Here is a 12,795-nt window from a genome sequence, read left to right as displayed (position 1 = left end):
CATCTCAAGGCATGTTTGCTGGACATGGTGTCCCCTTGCCATCCATTCCTCAGCCCCCTCTGAGTTTTTCTTAGTGGTCTATGTGGTCTCAGAGAGCAGCTTCAAGCCCAGCCCTATGAATGGAGCCAGCTTTAAACTGAAGCCAACCTTGAGAACACAAACTCTCAATGATCTCATTGAGGAGCTGGATCAGGCTTTACCTGAAGCCAGTCATCTGGGTGTTTCATTTCTCTAAAGCCATTGAATTCCCTTTCCTAGCTTGAGTGGGGTTTTCCATTACCTGCAACCCAGACAATCAAGAATAAAGTGAAGGAACAAATGAGAAAATGAGCACAATGACCCCTAAAGCTCTTTTAATCCAGCTGATAGTTGCATAGAATTCATTCATTTCCTCTTGCCTTTCTGAGCCTGGAAGACAAAACAGACCTTCTTTCCAAAGCAAACCCCCTCCTCTCCTTCTCCAGAAACTGATTCCATGAATTACCTCATACTCTTTCTTGTGTCTTTGATCTTTCCCTAACCAGTGGCTTCCTCCTTCCTCCCTTCAAATATTCTCAGGTTTCCCCTCTCCTAAAAAACTCTCTCGGCGCCTCCTGAAGTGGCGGCCCTACCCCTTCCTTCCTCTCCCTCTAGCCCTCCCTAAAGGCCAGCCTCCTCACTGCCTCCCCCACAGACATGCTTAGCGTGCCCAGCGAAGGCTCAGCACCAGACTGACCTTCCCAGAAAAGCTCTGACCCCAGTCCCTGCTGTGTCCTACGTGCAGTGTGGCCCCTGGCTCTAGGGTTCAGGTGTCAGGGTCTCAGGACTCATAGCCACCTCTAGCCTGAAGCTCTCCTGATGGAAGAAGCACCCTGCTTTCAAGGTGTAGCTCCCTCACCCAGGCAGGTTCCAGACATCAACCCTGTCCCAACCACCCCCAGTCCCGCCAATCAGTGAAGAGCCAAGGAGGACTGGGCCAGGATGCAGGGTCACCGTGGAAAACAGGGGACACCCGCTGGGTAACAGGAGTGGAGGCTGCCAGCACTGTGCTCACAGAGTTCAGCCCCTCGGGCGAGAGACGCAGGAGACTCTTGGAAACGTGATGTTTTCAAGCTCTTGGCTTTCTCTCCAAGTATGTTCCCGCTGCTCCTGTAGATTGAGCCTGATTCCTGCAGGAAATGTCAAACCAATGGCTACAACTAAGCTTTAGACCACAAGAAAAAGGTGTCTTTGTCCAGATCAGATTCTTAAAGCAGAGGGAGGAAGCAGAGAGAGAGAATTGCAAGAAATCCCAGGATTCTATGGGAATAGGCCAAAGCCAGAGGTGCAGTGGCCTCCCTTCCTAGGGGATTTCTGGCCGAACCCTCCCCGCTGGAGTTCCCTTTCTATAAAATGGAACCTCTTCCCCAGCATGGGCAAAGAAACCAGAAGATACAGGTAGCTGCGCTCCTAGGCAAAGGGCAGCCTGGGAAAGAGACGGGGGTGCCCGAGTGAGGAGAAGGCAGGAGGAAAGGGGAAAGTCCTGGATTGGAGAGGAGGCACAGAGAAGGCCGAGGCTAAGGCAAGCCAGACACCAAGCCCCAAGCCCACCCCACCCCCAACCAGTCTTGTGAAAGCAGCAGCAGTTCCACGGGGCCCCACCCACTGCTTCTCAGCTGCCTCTCCCTCCAGAAGGCTGGGCCGGAAGTAGCACCCACACCCCGTCCACCCTCCCCGCCCACTCAGGCACATCCCCCTTCACAGTCACACCCTGTTCAGGTACTGTAGAGATACACACACTGACACTGCTGTGTGGTTCAAACTGTTTTATACTGAAATATGTCCGAGCTGATCCAAAAAAGCGTTGGGTTGGGGGAGAAGGAAATGATGGAAGTGGGGTGATCTCAGAGCTCCATGTTAGCAACTCTGGGAGTGTGGGCCGGTCCATGTGTCTGTCTGCCCACCCTGGCAGGACAATCAGGCCTGGGAGGTCTGGAGGAGCTCGCCGAGCTGGGCGGAGGAGGCAGGCCAGTCCCATGCTGGAGGGGACCCCATGCCCCCTTCTACAGGGCAGGAGAGTCCTCAGCTGAAGGGCTTCACCAGCTTCATGGCAGCATAGTTCTGGAGGGAGGGAGGAGACAGGGACCCATGGTGATCCCACTGGGGCAGGCACAGCCAGAGCAGCTGTCCAAGATCTGGGGCTCAGAGGATGGGGCTAAGCTGCCAGCAGGCAAGAGGTTGGGAGAGGACGCTCGTGGCTCTTCAACCACCTGCCCATGCCTCGCCCTCACCACTCGCCATCCATCCCATGTGGGGCTCAACACTCGGCCCTGCCTAGTGCTCCAGCCCATCAGGCAAACCCATACCCTCCAAAACTCCACCCGCACCCTCCCACCTGGGGGCCAAAGCTGCCCAAATTGCTCTGTCTTCTCCCCCATCAAGCCAGGCCCATTTCCAGGTACCAGCTGACTGCCCAGAGGACTCTGAGCACCCTGGACCTGGCCTCTTCCATCAGACAGGTGCTGAAGGCGGGGCCCAGGGTCCTCCCCCACATGGCAGCCCAGGGCTTATGGGTCATCACACCCCTGTCCAGAAAGCAGAGAGAGAGAGTTGGGGATGGGCTGTCATGGATGACCCACGGCACAGCCCAGCACTAGAGACAGGGCACCCTTGATTGAGCCCTGCCTGCTGCAGGATTGACAGTATCCTCCCCTCCCCACTTCTCCCCCCAAAAACCATGAAAACACATACAACACAACACAGGGCTCCTAATTGGGACAGTATGTTCCCCAGCGCCGGCTGGGGAAAGCCAACTCTGGAAACAGAGCTGGCCCGCCTTCCCCGCCAAACGCCTCCTGCCTCCCCACGCTGGCCCTGCTCCCGGCTGGCTCTGAGGGGGAAGCTGAGAGGAATCAGACAGGCTGCCCCTCATACCCCTCCCAAGGGAATTTCCAAGAGGGTAGGGGATTAGGCCAACTGGAGGGAGCTGCCCTGTCCTTGGGCCCCTCTCCACTAGGCCCTGGCTTGGGGCAGGCAGCCTCTGTCCCACGACCTGAAAGCCAGGTGAGGGTCACCAGGGCCCGGCCCTCATCGTCTGGTACTGGCCAAATGATTGAGTGACTTGGGTGGAGGAGGCAGGATGTGCTCAGCTTGTAGCAAAGACCTGTGAGCAAAGCCAGTCTGCAGACTCAGGCCCAGGCTGCCCGCTTCATCCCTAGACTCCTTACCTAGGATCTGACACCCCCACACCAGCCCTGGGAGAGGTGAGGCAGGGTCCATATTTTAAAGGGGACAACTTCCTGAAGAACTCAAAGGAGAGTGGCCCACTGCTGGGGGGGCCAGGAGACAGGGAGGAGCTCTGACCAGGCCCTCCACAGGGCCACTCTGCTCCTGCCCACAGGGATGAGGAAGGACCACAGGCTGGAAGTGACTGGAATCTTTCTTTCCTCTCCCAGCCAGGCAGCAGGGCCTCCTTCCCCAGGCCCCTGGAGGCCTAGATATGCCACCCAGTAGCCTTGCAGTGCAGGGCGCAGCTGGCAGGGGCTGGCCTTAGGCATGTCATGGGTGGTGGCGATGCCACTTTGGACCTGCTCTTCCCCTCCCCTTGGCTTTTTCAGAAGGAGGCTTGGCTTAATGTACAGCACCCAGGGAAGATGATAGTGCTCCCCTAAGCACAGTCCCAGCCACAGAAGGCCAGAGCTGACCTAGTGCAGCCCCTTCCTCATGTGAGCAGGAGGAATTTGCCAAGGTCACAGGGAGAGTTGGTAATCCTGACTCCAGTGACAGAGCTCTGTCACATCCAACAGGGTTTCTCCAACCAGCAGGTGCCTACATGCAGATTCCCCCTCAGCAGGGCGGGGCCGGCCCGGGACTCTGAGTTTCTAGTGAGTTCCCTGGTGCTGCTGCTGCTAGTCCTCCGACCATACTGAGGGCAAGGGTCTGCAGCCACTCTTCTCTTCCTAAACTCCCACGGCCTGAGCCTCCCAAAAGAGCATTTGATCATCCACAGTATTTTTCCTTACTCTCTGGTTTCAATGTCTCTCCAGGGGACTGAGCACTCCCCAGTGGCATGAGGCCTCATCCTCTTCTCCCTCATCCCCAAAACATGCCCTTACCTCCCAGACGCACATGCGTGCTTAGAGTCTCTGTGGCTAACTGAACACTGGCCAGCTGGGCTCCAAATGGGAGGAGGAGCTTGAGGTAGGCTGGGAAGGGTGCCGCCTGGGCAGGAGACACCAGGCAGAAGTCCTGGGGCCTGACCCCGGATCTCAGGTCGCAGCAACAGCTCATGCTGCAGGACACCACACGTGCACGCACCCTTCCATAGTCCTGTATCTCAGCTTATATTTGTAATCTCGTCTCTCTTTGCTTAAAGAGGCCTCCCACATCGTACACACCTCGAGTCCCTGCAACCTAGATCTACCCTGGACCACAGTCAGATTTTGCTGATCAACAAACCTCAGAACCTCAGAAACATCTCTCCATGGCGCCTCAGGCAACCACAGCCAGCTTAGCAGGCCTGGCCTGTAGGCAGACCCTTCACCACCCTGGTTCTAGACTCTCCTTAGTCACTATGGCCCAGATGGTAGCTGCTTTGGACATCCAAACCAGACATGCTTTCCCCAGTTCCTCTCAGTTCAGCTGTTAGGAACTGCATGGAAAGGTGTGCGGTTTTAACTCTCTTCCTCTCTGAGATGCATTCTGCAGACACAGGCATAGCCAGCTACAGTGGAAGGGGGGGCTCTTGCCCTTTCCTCCTCCTGGAGGACTCACAGAGCAAAAAGCTCACCTGGGGGCAGTTCCCCAAGCAGCCTGTCTGCCATGGGAACAATGGTCTGGGCCAGTGGCCTGGTGCTGACCAGGACCGAGGCCTGAAGTGGGAATCACAGTGAGCCCTGGATTGGGAGTGTGTGCGGAGTACTGTGCAGCCTACGGCCAGGCCCTTTCCTTCTCTGGGTGTTTGCGTCTTTGCCACTAACATAAGGTCCTCAAGGGGTGGATTACACCATTCTCTCCACTTTTATATAGGGTTGGAGTTTTCATATTAAAAAGATTTCTTTTAAATTTTAAAGAGCATTAGAAATCAGGTGTCAGCCTGAGAATGCTGCAACCCCTTCAAGGTCTAAAGTATCAGAGACACTGGGGGAAGCTCCCTGGTGATCCGGGTTCCCTAATGAGCTGTGTGGGCTGGGGAAGCATAGGCAGGGACCTTCCTCCCCAAAGCAGGGCCCCACAGAGCAGGGGCACGACAGCCGCCTCTGGTATGGCCCCTCAAGCTCATCAACTGGCTTCTTACCAAGTGAAAGGAAACCCAAATGGGCACTGAGCCAAGTAAGGGCTCCTGGGCCAGCCTCCCGCTCCCCGACAGCTTCCCTATGCCCACCTGCTGCAGGAGGCAGGACACACTCTATTAAGGGCCTCAGGTGGACCCTGAGATGCTCTCCCAGCCCCAGCTCCTCCCTTCCTCTGGATTTGCAACTGTTGTCAAGACAAAGGGACCTTCTCTGCTCTGCCATCAACATCTCACCTTCCTTTCAGACCCAGTTCCACACCTCCCTCCCAGAAAGTCCCCCTGCCCACCGCAACCCAAAGGGCCTCATCTTCTCGTAACCCCTTGATTACATATTCTAGGGGCTTGCTGAGGACAGCTTTGTCTCACCATGAAGGGCAAGAACTCAGTTTCTCTCACTGGACTAAGAGCTTCCAAGGGTAGAACTTCGTACAGCTACCGGATTGGAGACCCCCCAGAGCCGGGCTCTGTATCCTCATCAGACCAGGGGCTCTCCAAGGACAGAGGTTACTTCTCTCCATTAGACTGGGAGAGCTCTTTGAGGACAACGATGAACCCCCCCATTAGACCCAGAGTTCCTCCACCACAGTGTCGTCAGGCCTGCTTACCGGGAAGGCGTAGATGAAGATGGCCAGGAACAGCAGCAGGATGAAGAGGATGATGAAGAGGATGATGGCCCACCGGAAACGCCGCCACAGGATGAACTTCATGGTCTTGTATGGGGAGGTAAACCACAGGAAGGAGGTGTCGGGGCGCCTGGAAGTGAGATCCCGGAGGTCAATTGGGCATCCTCTACTAGGGCTGCTTTCTCCAAACTCTGCTCTCAACAGCAGGTCCAATGGTCTGGCCCTCCACAGTCCAGCCCCAGCGTCTGCCCAGGCCCTGTCCCTAAACTAGCCCTTTGCACTTGCATTCCCTCTCCCCCAAGCCCTTGCTACAGTGTCACCTCCACCTGTGCTGCCCTCCTCTTCTGGGTGCTGCCAAGCCCTAAGCATCCTCAGGGGCCCAGTTCTCTGCCATCCACTCCAGGACACCTTCCTTGGTGCCCTCACCCATTCCTGACCCAGGACTTAATCACAAACTACAGATTTAGGAGCTGGGCAGTGCCTCAAAGTGCTCTCCAGCCCACTGAGCCCCAGATAAGCCAAGCCACCTGTCCAGATGCACATGGCTAGTCCACGCTCAAGGAAGGATGGTGGGAAGAGAATGTAGGAAGCTGGTTCTCTCACAGCCAAGAACCTCAAAACCTTTCCCTAGGCCAGCTCCACAACTCAAAATATGTGGAGGATTCTGTGTCTCCATCATGACCCTGTTAACATCAGATTGCACACTGGTGTCTCATGGGTCTCTCCTTTCTTCCTGTGCAGATCCCAGCATCCTTGGGCAAGGGTGCCTCTCACTGCTCTGCCAGCCCCATGGCACTCAGGCACAAGGTGCTAATCATAGTACGGTGACTAACTGAGCCATCTATGCTAAATCCAACTTGAGCCAAGTAGGCTGGTGGGGCGGGATCCGGCAAACACATTCCTGAGCCCCCTCAGCCATCTTTCAGTGACCCTGCCCCTGTAACTGCCTTCACAGCATCTACATCCATTGGCTTGGTCTATCTCCCTAAGAGGTCTGTGATGTAGGGAAGACAGGGATTGGGCTCCCCATTTCACAGATGGGAAAATGAAGGCTGAAAAACCATTTAAAAGTCACACTGGCACCATAGGAGAGCCACAGAAGGCAGCTTGGTAGAGTCAAGACCTTGATCGGACTCTGGAGCCAATCAGACCAGGTGAGAGCATTTCCACTTCACCACTGTCCTAGCTGGAATGCCCTTATTTAACTTTGCTGAGATTGTTTCCCCATCTGTAAAATGGGGATAATAACAACTACCCTGCAGGGAAGGTTCCATAGCATAATGTACACACGCATATGATAGCATGCTTGGCACACAACCAACAGGTACCCAATAGCACCTTCGTCTTGAATTCACTGAGCCGTGTTCTCTGGAAAGATGCCCGTCACCTGCCCCCTAACTTACTATGTGGTCTTGGATGAGTCATGCCCCTCTCTGAGCCATGTTGGCTTTGTGACTTCTACATGGCCATGCAATGGGATGCCTCCTGGACTGTGGCCTACACCCCTAGACCTGTGGGCATTGGGGCTCAGGGGCTGGGCACTGACCTTGGGTCCTCAAGCTTAGGGTTCATGTTGGGCTCATCCCGGCCCTGGCCAGCGGGCCGCTCCTCATGCTCACTCTCTGCTACAATCTCCAAGGTCATTTCCAGCTTGCCCTGAGGGGACAGAGAGCACCTGGTTAGGGGCACAAAGGCTCTGCTCAGTGGCCTGGAGAGTAAGCAGGCCAGGAAAAACATAAGGACCACTTCATTATTTAAAAAATAAAACAAAAAAAAAAGACGTAGGGTTTCTGAACATAAAAGCAGCACCTGCTCTTTGTAAAACATTTGGAAACCTCAGAAATGTATAAAGAAGGGAGACTCTCCCCCATACTTCCACTACATGGAGACAAGCACTGTTAACATCTGCATGCATCATAGCTGATTTTCTCTGCAAGTGTATGAAATGTCACACTGTGCATATACAGTTCCATATCTGGCTTTTTTCACTTCAGAATATATTTCACTATGTAGTTGTCTATTCTTTAAAGTTCGGTTTTTAATGACTGCCAAACATTCTATGGGATGGTTGACCATAATTATTTAGTAAACTACTTATTTTGGTTCATTTAGGTTGTTTCCAACTCTTTGATAGGATAAATAATGCTGCAACAAATATCCCAGAACCTAGATTTTTTAAATTTATTTGGTTATTTATTTAGAAGAGATTTTAGAAGTAGGATGACAGAGTCCAAGGGCATAAATATTGTTAAATCTGTTACTATATGTTATCAAATTGCTTCCTCCACACAGTAAAACCATTAGCGCTCCCAGCAGAAGTAAAAGGGGGGCCTGTCTTCTCTCTGCATGCTCAGCAGCAATGAGCATTTCTATTTTAAAAATATATATAATTTAATAGACCAAAAAAACACATTTTAAAATACAGTAGTCCTCCCTTACCTTTGGGTTTCATTTCTAGGGTTTCAGCTACCTGTGGGCCAGTACAGTAAGTTATTCTGACACACAGAGAGAAAGACCACATTCACCTAACTTTCATAACAATATATTGTTATAATTGTTCCATTTTATTATTAGTTATTGTTGTTAATCTCTTACTGTGCCTCACTTAGAAATTAAACTTTCTCATAGATATGTATAGATGGGAATAAACATAGTACATAATACGGGTTTAGTAGTATCTGCAGTTTCAGGCATCCCCTGGGGGTCTTGGAACATATCTCCTCCAGATAAGGGGGGACTACTGTATCCCTTTATTTAATTACTAGAGAGACTAAACCTTTTTAAAAATGTTTTGCAGACATTGGTAATTATTTTGTGAATTATCTATGCATATTGTTTTCTCATTTTTCCTTTGGGGTACTAGTATTTCTTATTGTTACCACTCTTTATATAACAAGTATATTCAGTTTCAAGGACCACTTTCAGCGTTGGCTGGCTGCCTGCAATTTCTAAGTAAACTTTCAGGGATTAACTTCCTCTCCGTGGCTGCTGTGGACTCAGGGGAAGGATGGTTCTCTCGGGCCCTCCAGTCACCCCGCTAAGCAGACCTCTCAGAGAGTAGAACAAGGATGGTCCTTTGGAGGGTCCTGCTCAAATGGGAGAGGCATGACCCCTGTCCATTCACCCAGGAAGCCCGGATCAGAGGGAACCCAGGACACAGGTCACTATTAAAGCCAATGAGCAGAGTATAAACAGAGTAATCTTTTGATTTAAATAGGCTTCCCCTGGGATGTGAGCCTCAAAGGAGAAGGCGGCTGGGAATTGGGAGGAAAGAGGGAGAATGCCTTGGAAAATAGAGAGAGAGGGGGTACGGGGGCAGGAGAGGGGGAGAAAGGAGGAGGAACAGTAAGCATGTATTTTCTGATGATGTATTTTCCGACAATTTCTATGCAAGAAGCTGCCCCCATGCCCTCCACTGGGGCTGGAGGAAGTAGACTTACCGCCAGTATTTTCTTCTCACCCTCTTCTGCTACACAGGGCCACCAGCCCTTCACTGTTTTCTGCTCAAAAAGGGACACAAACCGTTCTGGGTGGAAAGTATCATCCAGCTGGTCCAAGGAGCACTTCTCGGCTGTCTTGGCTGGCTTGGGCATGCGGTTGAGATCGAGCTGCAGGGAGCCTGCAACACACAGGTGGTTTTTGGCCAAGGCTTTCTCGATCACTGCCAGCCTGTAGCCACCCTTAGGCAGGGCAGGTTCAGGAAAAACTCAGTCACCTCCTCTGTCATCAGCTTCTATCCATGGCCGAGCCACAGGTAAAATCTCACAAACTCTCCATCTCCCCACCCATTGTCTCCCATTCCATCTATACAGCTTCCCATTCATCTACTCATGCATTCATACACATGTTCATCCACTCCTATTTACTCACCCTTAACTAAGCCACCCACCTCTTCAATTACTCGTCTATGTACAAAGCCATTCATACACCATCTATAAACAGCCATCCATCAATTTTTTTAAAATTGTTTTTATCATGGTAAAATACATATAACATGAAATTTGTTATTTTAACCATGTTAAGTGTACAATTCAGTGGCTTTAATTACAGCCACAATGCTTACAACCATCACTACTATTTCCAAAACTTTTTCATCCCCCAAACAAAAACTCTGCACCCATTAAGCAATAACTCCCCATTCCTCCCTCCCCTTCGCCCCAGTAACCTCTAGTCTACTTTCTGTCTCTATGAATTTGTCTATTCTAGATATTTCATGTAAGTGGAATCATACAATATTTGTTTTTTTGTGTCTGGCTTATTTTGATTTCCATAATGTTTTCAGGGTTCATCCTTGCTGTATATATCAGTAGTGTTTTTTTAATCCGTATTATTTTTTTATGGTTGAATAAGATTCCATTCTAGGTATATACGGGTTGAACATCCATAATCTGAAAATCTGAAATTTGAAATGCTCCAAAGTCTGAAAGTTTCTGATTGCCAACATAATGCTACAAGTGGAAAACTCCACACATACGTACTTAAACTTTGTTTCATGCATAAAATTATCTTAAATATTCCATAAAATTCCCTTCAGGCTATGCTTACAAAGTATATACGAAAAAAATCTTGTATTTAGATTTGGGTCCTATCCCAAAGTTATCTTATTAAGTATGTGCAATTATTCCAAAATCCAAAAAGCATCAGAAATCTGAAACACTTCTGATTCCAAGCATTTCAGATAAGTGATATTTAACCTGTACCACACTTTGTTCATTCATTCATCTGTTGATGGACACTTGAGTTGTTCCCATCTTTTAACTTCATATTGTGAATAATGTTGCAGTGAACGTTAGCACACAAATGTCTGAGTCCCTGTTTTCAATTCTTTGGGGTGCATACACACACCTGGAGTAGGATTCTTGGTTCATTAGTAATTCTATGATCAGCTTTTCAAGGAACTGCCCAACAGTTTTCCACAGCAGCTGAATCATTTTACACTCAAACCAACAATGTCCCAGCACACCAGCAATGTCTCCACATCCTCAAAACACTTGTTATATTCTGGTTTATTATTATTATTACTACTATTATCTTAGTAGGCGTGAAGTGGTACCTCACTGTGGTTCATCCAACAGTCTTTTTCATCTACCACCTAGTTATCCAAGCGGCCATCTTTTTATATTGTTTTATCTAATCATCCCTTTTATCTGTCATCTCCCAGGATACCTTCAGCTACTAGGTTGAACCATATGAAAATTCTTGTATTTAACTATCTTTGACCCATTTAAACAGTAATTTCATGTGATTTCACCTAATCTAATCATAATCTGATAAAGTCAATGGGATTGGAGCATAGGTTGCTGAAGGGATTAAGAGAGATCAATAGAAAAATTGTTTTCCGAAGCCAAATTAAAGAAATTCCCAAACACCATGCAAAGGTGATTCAATATTTTTCAGTGTAGAATGCATAGTTACTATAACTGAACAGAAAATATAACTCTTTTTCTACTTTTCTTTCTTTTCACTCATCCATTTATCAATCCGTCCTTCCATCTGTGCATCTGCTTTGACCTAACTATACACATTTCTCTATAGCTACCATTTGTTAAGCACTATATCTATCCATTAATCAGGTTATTATTCCACCTGTCTGTCCACTTATTCAACTGTATATCGGCATTCATCTATGCTCCACCCACCCATATATTTCTCCATCCCTCCAGTGCAGATGAATGAATGTTTATTTTCTATTTGAAATGTGGTGCCAATATACTAAGCAAATGTCAGAATATTAAAACACACACACACACACACACACATTATCTCAGCATGATCTACATAAAAGACTGTAAGGAAACACAGGCTATCTGGATGGTGAGCTTATAGGTGCTTAACCATTACCTTTAAAATTAAAAAGTAATAAATATTCAAAAGACATAAATTATGTAATTAGAAAACAAATTATGAAGGTGGAAAAGAAAAATTTCATGTATAAAAGCTAGTATTTGTTAATGGTTTTATTTTTTAAAACGAAGGATGAGTCTGTTTAACTTTACTTTGAACATGATTTACTCAGTCAGTAAAAAATACAGGGTTTTTTTGTTTTTCTTTTAAAAACTAATTTTCTAAAGCCTCACTGCCTAAAGGAAAGATTGATGCCATAAATTCATAAAGTCTGTAAGAAAAAAAGACCCCATAAAAATTTTAAAGCATAAGAAAAATTGGGGGAAATTATTTGCAATGTATTCTTAATACATAAAAGGCTCTGAAAATCAATAATAAAAGATGAACATTGCAAAACCATGAAGAAAATTCCACAATACGGATAATAAATATATGTTAAAGTTCTACCTTAAATGCAATAAAAAAATGCAAATAAAAAGGAAATATCTTATTGGCAATTTTTTTTTAATGTACAGTGGTAGCAAAAGTTTAGGGAAAATGGCACCCTGTACAAACAGGGCACAGGTGGGAGGATAAACAAGCAAAACCTTGCTAGAGGGCAACTGAACAAAATGTTTCAAAAACCATTTAAATGTACAAAGACACATCTACTTCTTAGAGTTAAGGAAAGATATGCACAAAGGATCCAAAGATGTGCATATGCCGAGGGTCTCACTCACATTGGAAAACCTGGAGATGACCTGAATACCCACCAAGAGAGGATTAATCAAAATGAGGCCCATCTCTATGACAAAACATAGGCAGGCATTAAGTGTGATGATGGAGATATAAATGCAGATCGATACCTACTGACCAGAAAGGATGTTCTTGGAATATTAGGTTTACCAAAAAATCAGGATATAAAACAGTCTGTGTAATAGAAATCCATTCACATACATATGAATATATGTATATATTGTATATGTATGCATGTATATGTGTATATATAAATACATATATAAAATACTTATGTTTAAGTCTCAAATAATATATAATACAATAAAACATGCCAAAATGTTAGTGGAAATTGGGTGGTGA

General features: G+C 47.9%; 1 protein-coding gene across 7 annotated transcripts in view; it reads right to left on the bottom strand.

Moving 5' to 3' along the window:
- Positions 1 to 1,769: 1,769 nt before the first annotated feature.
- Positions 1,770 to 12,795, bottom strand: part of DYSF (dysferlin) — a 229,721-nt gene continuing 218,695 nt past the window's right edge. For all 7 annotated transcript variants that reach the window (XM_030827268.1, XM_030827272.1, XM_030827270.1 and 4 more), the window contains 4 exons: positions 9,315 to 9,493; positions 7,421 to 7,530; positions 5,857 to 6,004; positions 1,770 to 2,079 (listed from right to left, as the gene is read on the bottom strand). In XM_030827268.1, coding sequence (XP_030683128.1) covers positions 2,041 to 2,079; positions 5,857 to 6,004; positions 7,421 to 7,530; positions 9,315 to 9,493 — 476 coding nt within the window. In that variant the 3' untranslated portion in view covers positions 1,770 to 2,040. The remainder of the gene's footprint in view (positions 2,080 to 5,856; positions 6,005 to 7,420; positions 7,531 to 9,314; positions 9,494 to 12,795) is intronic.

Source organism: Nomascus leucogenys, chromosome 14, assembly GCF_006542625.1.
Source record: "Nomascus leucogenys isolate Asia chromosome 14, Asia_NLE_v1, whole genome shotgun sequence".
NCBI lineage: Eukaryota > Metazoa > Chordata > Mammalia > Primates > Hylobatidae > Nomascus > Nomascus leucogenys.
Note: the sequence above shows the minus strand (reverse complement) of the source record. Positions and strands in the feature narration are given on the sequence as shown.